Here is a 14,900-nt window from a genome sequence, read left to right on the forward strand (position 1 = left end):
CCCTTTTACAAGCTGTCATGACAGGCCAACACACACACTCATGCCTACTGGTATCTTAGTTGTTAGTTTAAAAACCTTGTTTATGCTGGAGGACATTGTCAAAGTATTATATAGTTTCCATGTGTTGAAACTTGCATGTACTTAATATGGTGAGAAGGGGGACAGATGCACAGCCCATGTATGCAGTCTACCTAGATTGGCAGTGTACTGCTAAAGGCTTCATTTTCTACTCAACACTGCAGGGAATATGCCTTGTCTCTGACATTCTGTGAATATGAATATATGCACTAGGGCAAAGGTGCTGCACCCCTGACTTGAAAGCTCGACATGGTTAACATGTTTCCAGCTGTACAAGGCCCAAGTCCAAATGAAGCACAAAACATTGATGGCTCCTTAGATGTCTGGTGGTGAGTTCCAGCCACACTATGTAAACCAGTGCCTTTATTTCAGGTGACATCAGCATCAACGTAAGGTCACTGCCATAAAGGAATCATACATGAGATGTAAAATGTTCAGAAGTCCGTTACTAGAATGAAACATATATACATGCATGTCTGTCTGTCTGTCTATCTAATCAATCTATCCATCTAATCAATCTATCTATCTACATACAGGTGCCCTCTCTAAACTCTGCATTGATCCTAGTCTGTTATTTCAGGTTTTAAGGCAGTGATGAAACAGTGAAATTTCACTGAGCTTGGAAAACGTAAACATCAAAGAAAGTTTGGACTGCGACAAATATAACTTACACAAAAATCATACCAAAGCACCTCTGCATATTTAAAACACAGCTTCCTGGCTCTGTGCCATGGCACCTCCATTGGAAATTCTAAGCTGGCTTGTCATTTTGATCAAAATTCTCTCTAAATCAGACAGGAAAGTTTCACAATGCTGTACTGTGCTATTTAATCTTGCCTTTAGAGAAAAATCAATCACTGGTCCTTTCTGATTACTGCTCTTGAAATGTGCAACAACTGCTTCTTTTCATTCATACCCTGTATAGCTTATTAGGTACATATTTTACCAGCTCTGTTACAAACTTGTGGGTCAAGTTTGACACAGAAGCAGTAATTAATTTTAGCAACATTCAAGAAAGGCTGTCTAGGATGAATACAAGACTTTTACTTGTGGGTGAAGCACAACTGAACTCCCATCCAGCTTCCTTTCATGGGGAGTTAAAGATGTCTCTCTCATAATATCTGCTAATTTTAAGGAAATGTGTTACCCTAACACATCACAAATACATGGCTATAATGGTACTCAACACTTCCCTTTGTCTGTCCTCCCAGGGACTTTATCTGGGGCACAATAAAATGAAAACATATGTGGATTCTATCCCATTATTTGCTTTGCAGGATTTGAACTTAGTCAGCTTTGACAAGACAAATTTTGTTTCTGATCAACCTTTCCAAAATTTGCATTTGAGCTATAAAGAACCTGCCAGGATTTTGCAGAACTTAATATTCACTTGGAATTGTCTCTTCTGTCTTTAGTTCGCCCATACAAAAAACCTACTGGCAATCGTAAGGTGTATGACTATAACATATGCTCAAGCCCACAGGCTAGGGAAAAAAATAAGATAATCTGGTTTTATTTACATAAAAGCCTCAGTGACTGCTGGAAAGCAGGAGTTAGGTGACCATATATTCTGAAGTCTGACTTGGTTTAAAAGCAGAGTTGAAATCCATGCTACTTCACAAAATCCTACAAAATTGATTGTATGTGAGAAATTCCACAGCTGTAATTTTACACATTTGGAGAGACAGAGCTAATGGGTGGAGTGCTGGAGCTGGACTGATCTTTCCTACTGCACAGGAGGATTTTTATCACTTGATCAGCAGCAACACTTTGGCCTGTCTCCAACTGCATATTTCCACAGCAACCTCGCTGGATTAAGGAAAGGCTTTGAGCTTCTCAAACACGGAGGCACTGAGTAAGGGCTCCTTCTGCAGATCAGATCCTTCTTCCACGTTCAAACAGCCAAAACTCAGCTAGTTTCAGCCTGCACTGTACGCTCTCTGTATGAACAGACGCTGCTCTCATAGCAAAAGCAGCACCAGAGCAAATTCTGAATGCAACAAGAAACAAAAACACATGGGAAAAATATCCACATGGTTAATGTACATGCTAGTGTTGATCTTAATGTTCCTCCTCTGCTCAGTGATAATTCACATTTCAGTAAAATAGTGCTGAATTGGACCAGAAGCATTTAAAATGGATTTTAATGATTATATGCTCCCTTTAATCTGTGTGCAAAGTAAGGAGCTTAATTAATTACCTTTCAAAGTTTTCCTGTACATCTGCTCGCTCTGAAACCCTTTCTTTCACCACTAGGAGCTGGATTTCTTTTCTGCTTATCTCTGCCACTGGCTTCCCAGAGAGAATGTGCTTTTCTTCCCAAGACAGATTAAACAGGGAGACCTAAATCCAGCAAAATTCGACATGCATGTGAAAAAGGGAATATAAACAAATTACAGAATCAATCTGCTCAGGGAATGATGGATTTGAATTCTTCTATTTAACTTGCAAAACGAAGGGGAAAATTTCCAACTGTTTTAAAAACTAGAGGCATATTGGTTCCAGCTGCCACTAATCCTCCTTTTCTGTTGTAAGGCCATCAAGCAGGATAAAACAATATGGTACTTTGACACTGGATACCGAACAGCTGCACCCCATTTTCAAATGCAACAGAATATAGCACCACAGCTAAGCTGTGAGGATCGGGCTTTAGATTTAAGGGCAACCTGCATGAAAGTGCTTCTGAGAACAGAACTACAGTAAAAATATTTGGGTTTGCTCAAACTTATTTTCTAGTAGACTCTGAAGCTCTGCAATTTCATCTCTAAATGCTCCCTTGCTGCCCAGAGTAGTACTCTGAAAGCACACCTCTGACACTGTCATTGTACGGCCACCTGCGTAACTCCTGAAAAAAGCCTGAATTTAAAGATTTTGATCCCAGAGAGGAGCTCTTCACAACTAATTTCCAGACTTTTTCAGGTTCAGGAAAACAGTGATGAAAAGAGCTAATTTTCTGGACATGTACAAGAATGTAATGACTACCCTACTGGCCCTGATCACAGGTTCTGCTGGTGCTGCATCTTGCTATTCTACAAGAAAAGCCTCCTCCGGGGGAGCAAGTACATGATGACACTACTTAGCCTTCCAGCTTCCCTCCATCCATAACTCAGGAATTTTCTGAGCTGGAGCAAGTTTCTCTGAGCTCCCCTGAAAAGCCTCCCCCCGAAACACAAGCACCACATAATCTGCATATGTACAGAAAACAGGAGTTCCCAGTGGACGAGGATTTCATCGCTCACAGAGAATTGTGCATCACATCCACGATCAATCTGATGACACCAGAAGTGCCAGATTCACTGTATCACTATGGTAACTGAGCTACAAGCAAAGACTGGTCATGGATTTCTAGACATCCAAGACTAAAATGAAATCTTCCTGCTTCAAGTCGTCTGCCAGAGGCCAAAAAAACCCAAAACTATCTTGAGAAATGTTCAAGTGCAGGGCAATATGTCCAAGTGATTAAACAGCACACGGAAAACCCTTTCTGCATACACACATATCTACATATGCACACACACCAGACTCACAGTAATGGTCTCAGCTGTGTGCAGCAGACATGCACTTCAAAAAAGCCTATTTTGTTTTTCAGTTTAAACCCAAGTTCTGTCCTTCCAGCTTTAGAGAAAGAGACTCCATTGCTTTAAACATGCAGAAGTTACTGTTGTAGAAAACATGTTGTTTGATGCAGACTGTGGAACGAGGTGCTTAAAAATAGTTTTGGGGAAATCCAGAAAAATCTCCTTTTTGTAAGGCGACTTAACAAATCCCTGGTAAGGTTATGATTTACTCTCTCAAAGATAATATCAAATGTACTTCTAGTTCATAAGAGAAAAATAGGGTATCAGAGCTGAAATTTCCATTAATCCCATTTTCTTTTTTTGTCAAGGCAGGCAAAGTTTGGATTCCTAATATTCATATTTCGGGTTCCATATCCTAAAAAGCAGTTAGTGGACTGGATTAACTCATTAGGTCATTCAGCTATCATCCATCAATCACTCCTCAGGTTTCACAGTAAAACAAATGCTCCTGCTGAATTCAAGGTCAGTATTTTTCATGCATTTAGGCACACATCTGATCAGCAGTTCAGGGGTACAGAAACTATAGAACAAAAAATTGCCAAAAGACAACAGCAGCAAGAAGACTGGCAAAAGAACTGTTTAGAGACATTACTCTTTAAACTGACCATTCCCATTAATTTTGAGATGAGCCACCATTTGGCAGTATCTTCATGCTTGCTGCCTGCCCCTTCAGAACTGTGTCCCCTTTTGTAGGGGCACAATATAGGATGCACCTCAATTTTTTAACAGTATGTCCAGAACTTCTACTGGAGTCATGTATCAAGTAGTGTTCTTTGACACAGTCTGTCAGACCTGATGCTTTCCCACTGACACAGGAAACCTGTTATTAATTTAAATGTCCTGGGAGCTGACTGACTAAAAGCAACTCAGGCATAAAATCAAGGTTTTTCTAGTCCCATATTCACGGTAAAAATCTCTGTCCCTTAGTGTTCTGCAGACAAAGTTCACTTTTTTTTTCTCTCAGTAGAGATGTTGTCTGCTTTCCACAAACATGAAAGGCTGAGTTCCCTTGTGCTAAGAATTAAGTTGCACACTTGGCAACTCTAGAGTTGATTCTGCTGTCATGTGTGGTCCCACCTGCATCTTTCACTGCAGATATCTGCAGAACCAAGCTGTCCACACGCAACTTTAAATCAAATTCTTTTTCTGAGATACTTTACAGAGGATTACATTTGCATGAGGCTCAACTTTACAGCAACAGGCAGTTGGCTGAAGCCCAACATGAAATGGTATCTTTGGTAAGCCACCCAAAACCACACCACAAGAGAACAGAACCTGCAGAGAGTCTATGTAGTCACCTCATCCTCCTTCTCAGCTATGAGCCAGGGACTCCGGTTTCCTGAAGGAAGCTGCATCGCAGCCTGTAATTTGCTAATCTGTCTGCCAATGAAACACTTCAATTCAAGCCCTTTGCTACTTTCAGAACAGTCAGAGGTTACAAGGTGCTCCAGAAGTTACAATCTCACACTCAGACCAAACACCACCCTGTAGTAATTTAATACTCAACGGCTTCATTTTCCACAAATGACTATGTTGCAAAATACAACTGAACTCTACATACAACTCCTCTGAAGTCACACACTTACCTAACTACAAGATTTTTCTTTTACTTGGCACAGAATGAAAACAAGATGGTTCTGCAGCATAGGGTGAAGAAAAAAGTCTGATGATGGTAAGGAACTATGACAGTGATCACTTTTCCATGCTCACAAAGTATGCTGATTTCTCTGCAGAAGGGAATTCACTTAAAACACATAATTTTACCAGGTTAGCCATACTGCTGTAATTCTCTGTGAGGCCAAATTCAGGATCTAATGGCTACATCTTATACTACCGACCTAAAAATCTTTTAATAACCATGTTTTTTTTCTACGTGAAAAGCATTGCTGATAGAAGATTTGACTCTTCCCACAGTGTTTGTGCAGATTCTCTTCTCTTGGGAGTCACAGACCAGTTATTTTGGTATTGAATACAAACATAACAGATATGGAGTCATTAAAAATTCCATTCAACTCACATTCTGAATCTAGTGCTTACACCCATCAACAGCCAACACAACAGAGACAGATTTGAAATGCTGGTGTGCTATCTTTACACTACCCAACAATCCTTCACCAAATATCTCACAGTTCAACTAAGAAAACAGAAAATCACAACCATCCTTAAGCTCCATCTTGACATGATGAAGTGCCCTACTGTGCATCACTGGAGAGACACTTTGTCATCTTTCTGTAGGATCTGTGAACAGCTACAATTTCTGACAACCAAATCACACCTGCACTATTTGCTTAAGCACCTTTATATATGTATGTATGCAGAGGTATGTATGAGAGGGGCATCCTTGTGCCTACATTTATGCGCACACACTTCCAGACTAGTTGACTGCTCTAGTGGCTTTTGCATAGGAACATACACTCACTTTCCAAAGCTGGACTGCACCTGGGCACACCTTTCTTCCACAGGAAGACCACAGAGATTCTGACACAGCCGAGAATGTGTGGTACTGCACTCACCCTGGGTGGGACAGTCTGCAGGGCTGTGATATAGTTCTCCAAAGCAATGCGACGACGGTCATTCAGCATGGCTTCCACTCGTGCCATGTGAGTCTCCACCAGCTGTTGTCTTTCATTTGCTGCTTCTTGTTCCAGTGATTCTACTTTCTCCTGGAAATGCTGAAAAAAGCATCCATCACAAACAAGAACAGTGAAGAAACCAGCAGAGACCAACAGACATGAACACCTCCGTCTACAAAACACCACTATTAGAGCTCCTGGGAGCCAAGCTCCACTAACACTGACTGCAGCTTCTACTGATTTCTGTGAGAACTGCTGATGTCATGTATTGCTGGAACACATGGCTGTATTCTATTAATCTAATAGAATATTCCTGACATGTTCAGTACAACCACCACTGAACCCCTCATTTGACTCCTGAGACAGTGGTTCAGAATGGTAGCTACAGGAGGGTGGACTTTGGCAAGTGTATGCTCCATGCCATCCGAAGTCATGAACATGGCTACATGAACAAATCTACATGGCAAAAAGATGTATTAAATTCCAACTGGAATGGAGTCATCATAATTTCTTACAAACTAGCCACCAGGAAGAAAAATTGAGCCAGAACACTTCAATAAAGGAAAAGATTGAGTCAAATACAGAGAGAGTAAATCTGTGGAATTTAATGTGCAAAGGAACCTAGTTCTAAACATCACCTTCTCATAATTTTGCATTGAAATCATTCTACTGCATAATAACTGATTTAGCCACAGTGGGATTCAAGGAGTGTCTGGCCCATCACAGTTTTTGAATTACTGCATAAATTTAGATGAAAGAATTCTTGATTGAGGTTTTTTCAGATAAAACTGATGGTGATTCCTTCCTTAAATCACATTTTCCCACCTCTGCTTTGAGCTTAGGTCCTGCAATTATTGGTTTATCATAGCCTAAAATTTGAAAGGGGCCTATGGTAACCAAGTTTTCAATTCTCACTGAAGGCAAATCTAAATTCAAGCAAAATGCTACCCCTCCATGCAGTCATAAGTAATGTCCTGCACTCCTGTTCCAGGAACTGGTTGTGAAGTAGAGAGACACCCAGCTGCCACTAACAACTGGAAACAAAAATAGCAAGAGCAGACAGTAACACTGAAGCCTCATCGATATAGGCTTGCAAACGATACCACACCCAGCACCCCTTATACTTTTACTGCAGCCCCAGCTGGTAAGCTTGTGTTGTTTTGCTTTACCTGGATAACAGCCTTCTTGTCAGCCTTCGGCAGGTTCTTTGCTTGGCGTTCTGCCTCTTCCCACTCTCTCATGACCTAATGAACAAAACAAGGAGCATGACTTTCATGTTTTCCTCTTATCTCGGGGCTTAGCAACAGCCAAACACTGCAGCTCTGACAGTCACCTTTTTTCCCCTCCTCCTTTTATCTCTATCAAAAAAAAAAGGCAGTTCCAACATTTAACGAAGGTAGGATCCTGTTATTAAATCAAACAAAGATGGTGCTTCTGTGTCTGAACATTGCACCAAGCTCTCACAACTTTGCTGGGAAGCAGCAGAACTGTTAAGCAGCCCTCAAGTGAGTGAAGTGCAGGCCTCTATGGATGAACACACCAATCCTTTTTCATCTCACATAGAACACAAACCACTTCCATCTATTGTGCATCCCTGGCCAAAATGAGTGAATTTCAACTCCTCTGAAGTGAGACTGCTTTTGGTACCACAGAAATTTTAAGACTTTTTTGGGCTGCATTAGTGGTCTTTGAGTAGGGCAGATCAAGAATTTCATGCAATTTGTGCTAGTCTGTCCAGAAAGAGGTGTCCCATGCTGCAAGAACTGAATCACAGAATCCTTTCAGCTGGAAAAAGACCTTTAGGATCAGTAAGTCCAACCATCATCTAACTCTGCCAAGTCTGGTGCTAAAACCATGTCCCTTAGCATCACACCTATGGATTTTTTAAACACCTCCAGGGATAGTGATTCAACCACCTCCCTGGGAAGCCTGTTCCAGATTTGATAAACTATTACAGTCTCTGATTTGATTAAATGTACAGGATCTATCTCAAGCACTATGTTGACAGAAAAAATACGTAGGAGAGCTTTCAATACTATTCCCTCTAGCAATGTGAAAAGCTTCCTTCTTGTGTAACATGGTAGTATTTCCTAGTCAGGAAATGAGTGAACTTGCCATCCAGGACACCTGAAACCCTGTCATGATCTTAGGTAGGGACTTTCCTCCTTTCAAACTTCTCATCAGATAGCACATTTTATGCTCTCGTGAGTGACCTGTTTATTTGCAGGATTAGCACAATGTAAGACAGAAAGCAGAAATCAGGAAGCAGCTACTCAAAATGTGCACTTTCTTCCCCCCTTCTCACCAAACCCCACACTTTCATACCATTTAACAGACACAGTCAAACATGCCCTTTCTAAAGAGAATTTTAGAAAAGCTCCACATGCACAACTGATTTTTTTACCAAGACTAATACTAAACGCAGGACAAATAAGGTTTGCTGTGTTTCATGTTTGCAAACTGAGCCTCCACCACTCTACTCCTATCTCAGGCTCCCCAGTTTTCCCACATACTGCACACTGCTAACCAAGCTCCTTGATGGACAGAGCGGAGAGCACTGGTGGTACACCTCAGGGTATCTGCTGGAGTCTGTGCTTATGAAAAAAAACACACCACCAAACCTGGGCTCAAAGGAGATGTTTACAGGCTTGGTCCTTGAAACGTAATCCCCTCTCAGTGCTACATAGGGTTGTAGACCCCAGTGATTAACCAGCATGCAGACACCTGACTAAATATATAGGACTGACTAAAGATGTAGAATATTTTTGTCAAGTTTTCAGCTTCCCCTAATCCAAAGCCTGGGAACACATTTCAAGAGACCAATAATTCAGTCATAGTAAAAACAGTTCAACTACCAGTGAATTCACTTATGCCTAAGAGATTCTGGCCTCAAGAACGGTCCAGGAGAGTTGTAGAAGTACTTTGAGAAGCTAATGTATCACAGTATCATCAGGGTTGGAAGAGACCTCACAGATCATCAAGTCCAACCCTTTACCACAGAGCTCAAGGCTAGACCATGGCACCAAGTGCCACGTCCAACCTTGCCTTGAACAGCCCCAGGGATGGTGACTCCACCACCTCCCCGGGCAGCCCATTCCAGTGTCCAATGACTCTCTCAGTGAAGAACTTTCTCCTCACCTCCAGCCGAAATTTCACCTGGCGCAGCCTGAGGCTGTGTCCTCTCGTTCTGGCGCTGGCCACCTGAGAGAAGAGAGCAACCTCCTCCTGGCCACAACCACCCCTCAGGTAGTTGTAGACAGCAATAAGGTCACCCCTGAGCCTCCTCTTCTCCAGGCTAAACAATCCCAGCTCCCTCAGCCTCTCCTCATAGGGCTTGTGCTCAAGGCCTCTCACCAGCCTCGTCACCCTTCTCTGGACACGCTCAAGCATCTCAATGTCCCTTCTAAACTGGGGGGCCCAGAACTGAACACAGTACTCAAGGTGTGGTCTAACCAGTGCAGAGTACAGGGGCAGAATGACCTCCCTGCTCCTGCTGACCACACCATTCCTGATGCAGGCCAGGATGCCACTGGCTCTCGAAACTGCTTTGTCTGCTTCTGCATTTCACTGCAGGGGCATGGTTAGACAGCAGTTGTAAGTGCAAAAATACGAAGTCAAGCGCTTAGAAATCACAGTTTTAACTTTGCTCTTTTAATGGGAGCTGTAAGCTGAAGTAACGTCCCAAGAAATCTACAGCCTATGTAAACTGACAGCCTAAAAGTACCTCTTCAATTTACATTATCTTCCCATTAGACAAACATGCATTGATGTGCAAATTGTAGCTAAGCTCTAGGGAGGTAAGGAACCCAAAATTTACAAGGAGACATGAAAATTCATTTACAAGGGGTTGCAGTTGTAGTAAGCAGCTGATGACAGAGAATACGATGCACAGCGCCTTACAGGCTGCCACACCAGCAGTGACTTTTCCAGTACATTTGCAAAGGAGATTTTACTGCTCCTCTGAAAGAGCAGAATTGGGGGACATGAACTGACATCACAATTTAGAGCACCACAATATGCTGTGAAAATGATGTAATAACGCTTAGTGCTGGTGTGCATTAAGTGCACATTAGATATTCATTTCTTAATTGTATGCTTAGGTCATATGCTAGTGGTGCCCCAAAAAAAGGTAATTAATGTATAAATGCAGAACCTTCCCAGAGACCTGACATGGCACTAGTGCAGGATGCAAACATTACTGAAGACCCAGAAATTATGGTGTTAATTCCAGTCATAAACTGCAATGATGTGCTCAAGCTTGAGCATTAGCCTAGCTTAGCGACTTTGTTTTCTTCTCCCTCCTCTCCTTTCATGTCTTCAAATCACATCTCTGACATCTGCTCAATACTCTTTTTCACTCTGAACACAAAGTTGATGAGTTTTCAAAACAACGGTTCCCTTGCAATCTTTATCCCCCCCAACTAACCCTCTGCTAATCCATACAATGAAAACAAGCATTGTAGGTAAGGAGATAAGGAGACCTTTGGCTAGACCAGGTCTCACTGCCTGTTTTATTTCTCTAAACCTTTAAAGGCACTGAAGGCAGGCTGATAAACCGACAGCCTACACAGCTAGCTGGGAGGAATGTAAATGACGGGACTGTGAGTTCAGCTTCAGCTTTGTTGCAGCCACAGTGTGCTTTGTGAAATAAAGAGAATTACATGGCTGTCTGCAGAACAGTATTCGATGTAAAGACTGCAGAAGCTGTGCTTCGAGTGCTGATTTTTTGCATTTGAGAAGATTCGGATAGTTGAGAGCGTCTCTGTTGTATGCTAATTAACTGAAGGTAGGGCTGCCCTACAGCTATCTATGGGAAGTCATGTCACCACCCAGAGAAAAACTTCTGCTCTTACTGAGGGTCACTGCTTTAGAGAATTACAAGTGACTAAGAAATATGCTGTGGCGCTCTGTAGGAAACTAAAGAGCAAGAGTGGGAAAAAACCTGCCAAAATAAGTACGTGCAGAAAAAGGGCAAATGTGGCCTCTGTGCACTTATGAACCTCTTTTCCTGCACTGACAGCACAGACCTATCAAAGCCACAAAAATTTATAGCACTTCAAGGCCTGGTGGCTTTGCATATGAAAACTGGCAACTTCTGGTTGAGATGTAAGAAAGAAGCCATTTCAAAGACAAACTTCTTCAGAACTCAAGACTTGGTGCCTGGCAGACTCCTGAAATTGGGATGTAGGGGAGGGAAAGGGAAGTGCAGAACTTCACCCATTCTTAAGAGAAATGCTAAGTAATAAAATCTCATCATTCCGAAAACAGCAAAATCTATTCTCAGTTTTTACACTGAGGCACAGAAGCTCTTCAAAGAGCCCTAAGCCCAACTCAGAGCAGGTCTTCCAAGCTAGCAGTTTTAAGGAAGGAAAGAACTCTCACACAGTACCAGAGATGGTGCAATCTAGGGAATACAGTCTCCAGTATTATTTAGTTTTTTTCCTAGGGCATGGACAGCAGGATTGAATGCACCCCCAGCAAGAGTGTGGAAGACATCAAGCTGAGTGATGTGGCTGATATACTAGAGGAAAGGGATGCCATCCAGAGGGACTTTAGCAGGCTTCAGAGGTGGGCCTAAGGAAACCTCATGAAGTTCAACAAGATCGAGTGTGCATGGGTCAGGGAAATCGCAAACATCATACAGGCTGGGCAACAAGTGGACTGAGAGCAGTTCTGCAAAGGACCTGGGGGTGCTGGAGGATGAAAAACTGAGTGACAGACAGCAATGTGAGCTCTGAACCCAGAAAGTAAATCACATCCTGCGCTGCATCAAGAGCACCGTGACTAGCATATTAAGGGAGGTGATTCTCCCCCTTTTCTCCATTCTCATAAGATCCCATCTGAAATAGTGTCCAGCACTGCAGGCCATTGGAATGGGCTGCCCAGGGAGACTGTGGAGTCCCCATCCCTGAAAGTGTTTAAAAAGAGACTGGATGTGGCATGTGTCGTGATTTAGTTGATTATGTAATGCCTGGTGACAGGTTGGACTTGATGATCTTGAAGGTTTTTTCCAACCTGCTTGATTCTGTCTGTGAAAGACACAGACCTGCTTGAGCAGGTCCAGAGAAGGGCCATAAAAGTGGTGCTCCAATCAGAGGGCTGGGGATACCTCCCCTATCATGACAGGTTGAAAGAGTTGAGGTTGTTCAGTCTGGCAAAGAGGTTTGGGGAAGACCTTATAGAATTTAAATGGGGCCTACAGGAAAGATGAAGAGGAACTCTAGCAGGAGGTGTAGTTGTAGGACAAGGGATATCTCTTTTAAACTGAAAGAAGGTAGATTTAGATCAGATCTTAGAGAGAAATTCTTTGCAGTGAGGGTGGTAAGACCCTGGAGTAGGTTTCCCAGGGGAGCTGTGGGTTCTTCCTCCCTGTAAGTGTATAAGATTAGGTTGGATGGAACTTCGAGTAACCTTGTCTAGTGGAAGGTGTCCCTGCCCGTGCCAGTGGGGTTAAAACTAGATGATCTTTAAGGTTCCCACGAGTACTAAAACTCAGCTGAAGGCCTCTCCAGGATGTTTGCACCACTGGTATACGCTAACTTAAAAATAATTAAAGGAAAGACCTTGAACATTATGCCAGCTCTGTTCAGAGTGGTTCAAGACTGCAGTATTTTCAGATGCTTGCTTTGGAGATTAACTTCCAAGAAGCAAGAGTATTCTAGGAGACAAGGTATCATTAAATTCCTACTCTAAGTACTGCAAGTGCTATGATTCCTAAAATATTGTGAGCAGCCAGAGGAAGAGTAAATTTAAGACCCAAAGTTGAGTAAAATGTATAAATACAATGCTTTCTTGAGTAAGGCTCAGTACCCATTTCTACCAGGCTGTTTAGCAGCAGCTATTTAAGGGAGGGAGTGGTACAGGAGTTAACAAACTGGAAACAGGAAAAGGAAAATGAAAATTGTACCAAAATAGGGAACAAGAATCATAGCATCCTTCAATCAGCCTAACGTCCTCCTGTCATACATCAGAGAACAGCAGATATTTAAAGGCCACACATGCAGCCCTGAATACCTGTTGCTGTTTGTGTGGGAATGCAGCTTTGCTGTTACTTGAATTATATTAATATTTTGGGGGAAAAGCTTAAAATTGTATGCTAATAGAATTCTCTTTACAGTACTACTCAGGAAATTTCATAAGCCTTGCTGCTGCAGGTGTAGGCAAGACATAAAGGCAGCTGTAACAGGTTAACATACCATAAACAGGTTAACCTCCTCATTTCTCCCCCACTTTTGTGTTGGGGATAGTAACACATAAAACCTCTGGGTTGAGATAAAGAGAGTTGAGATAAAATGTTTTGCTGAGAAAAATCAGATTAATAACAATAATACCACATTAGCTTAGCCTATCTGCAGGGAAAGTGTAGTGAAATGCAGAAAACCACCCCAGCACAAAGCAGAAAACAGAGAGCTACCCAACTCCCATCTATCTCACCACCATTCCTGTGGGAAAAGAGACAACACCCAAGAAACCCAGAACCCCAAAGCAGCAACCAGAACAGAAACCTGTCAAGTTACAATCTCAGCTTTGAGCTCCATAATATTTCGCTCCAGCCAGCACTTTCATGATGAAGCTGGAACAACAGGAGCACAGGACTGAGTACCAGCAGCAGACCCAGCTTACACCCATGACAGCAGTCTAAGCTGATGGACACCTAAGAGGTGAAGGAAGAAGAAGTCTGAAATAGTGGTGCCATCAGGTGACTGTACTAAAGAGCACAGACTCCCCTAGTAAGAGAGTGAACTATGAACTCACACTGACACTGATACAAGCTGGGTCTCTGCCCAGCATCTCTATACAACAGAAAAAGAATCCAGTTGTCAGAATTTCATAGTAAACTAAGGGAAACCTCAGAAAAATACAGAGTACCAACATCTGCCCTAATAACATGTTTTTAATAAAATATTTCATTTCCAAGTCTTTTTAATGATAAACTGCATTACTCCTTAGATGATTACATTTGAGGTGAACCAGAATGCATTTGAACTTTTTTATGACTTTATTTGCTGTTCCATCAAATCAAATATTGGGTTAATGCTACTTGCTTTATTAAATAAACGTTATCTGGTGGTTTTGGTGAACAAGCTGATTTACATGTGTCACTAACCCAGACTAAAGAATAATCTTGACCATTTTCTTAAACCAGCTCAGTTTTCCTACCACTTTCCCATAATCACAGAATCAACCAGGTTGGAAGAGACCTCCAAGATCATCCAGTCCAACCTATCTCCCTGCCCTAGCCAATCAACTACACCATGGCACTAAGTGCCTCATCCAGGCTTTTCTTCAACACCTCCAGGGATGGTGCCTCCACCACCTTTCCTGGGCAGCCCATTCCAATGGCAAATCACTCTCTCTGGGAAGAACTTCCTCCTAACATCCAGCCTGTACCTCCCCTGGCACAACTTGAGACTGTGTCCCCTTGTTCTGTTGCTGGTTGCCTGGGAGAAGAGACCAACCCCCACCTGGCTACAAGCTCTCTCTTAGTGGAAATGTTAACCAGGAGAGGCTAGCTCCACGTTGTACAAAACATTACTCATAGAAGGGAAAATTAATTCTTAAAAACGTAACTCTCTTCTTCAAAGCTCTGCAGGGGGTCTGTATACTTCAAGACATATGTACTTTAAGCTGTGATTTCATAAGCACCATAAGCAAATTAAAAAGATCAAAG

The 14,900-nt window shown here is 42.3% G+C and overlaps 1 protein-coding gene across 2 annotated transcripts in view; it reads right to left on the reverse strand.

The window, feature by feature from the left end:
* Positions 1 to 14,900, reverse strand: part of APP (amyloid beta precursor protein) — a 216,158-nt gene that overhangs the window by 52,373 nt on the left and 148,885 nt on the right. For both annotated transcript variants that reach the window (XM_064152349.1, XM_064152350.1), the window contains 2 exons: positions 7,399 to 7,473; positions 6,170 to 6,328 (listed from right to left, as the gene is read on the reverse strand). In XM_064152349.1, the coding sequence (XP_064008419.1) occupies positions 6,170 to 6,328; positions 7,399 to 7,473 (234 nt within the window). The remainder of the gene's footprint in view (positions 1 to 6,169; positions 6,329 to 7,398; positions 7,474 to 14,900) is intronic.

The sequence above is a fragment of the Pogoniulus pusillus genome, chromosome 12 (genome assembly GCF_015220805.1).
Source record: "Pogoniulus pusillus isolate bPogPus1 chromosome 12, bPogPus1.pri, whole genome shotgun sequence".
In the NCBI taxonomy this organism is placed as follows: Eukaryota; Metazoa; Chordata; class Aves; order Piciformes; family Lybiidae; genus Pogoniulus; species Pogoniulus pusillus.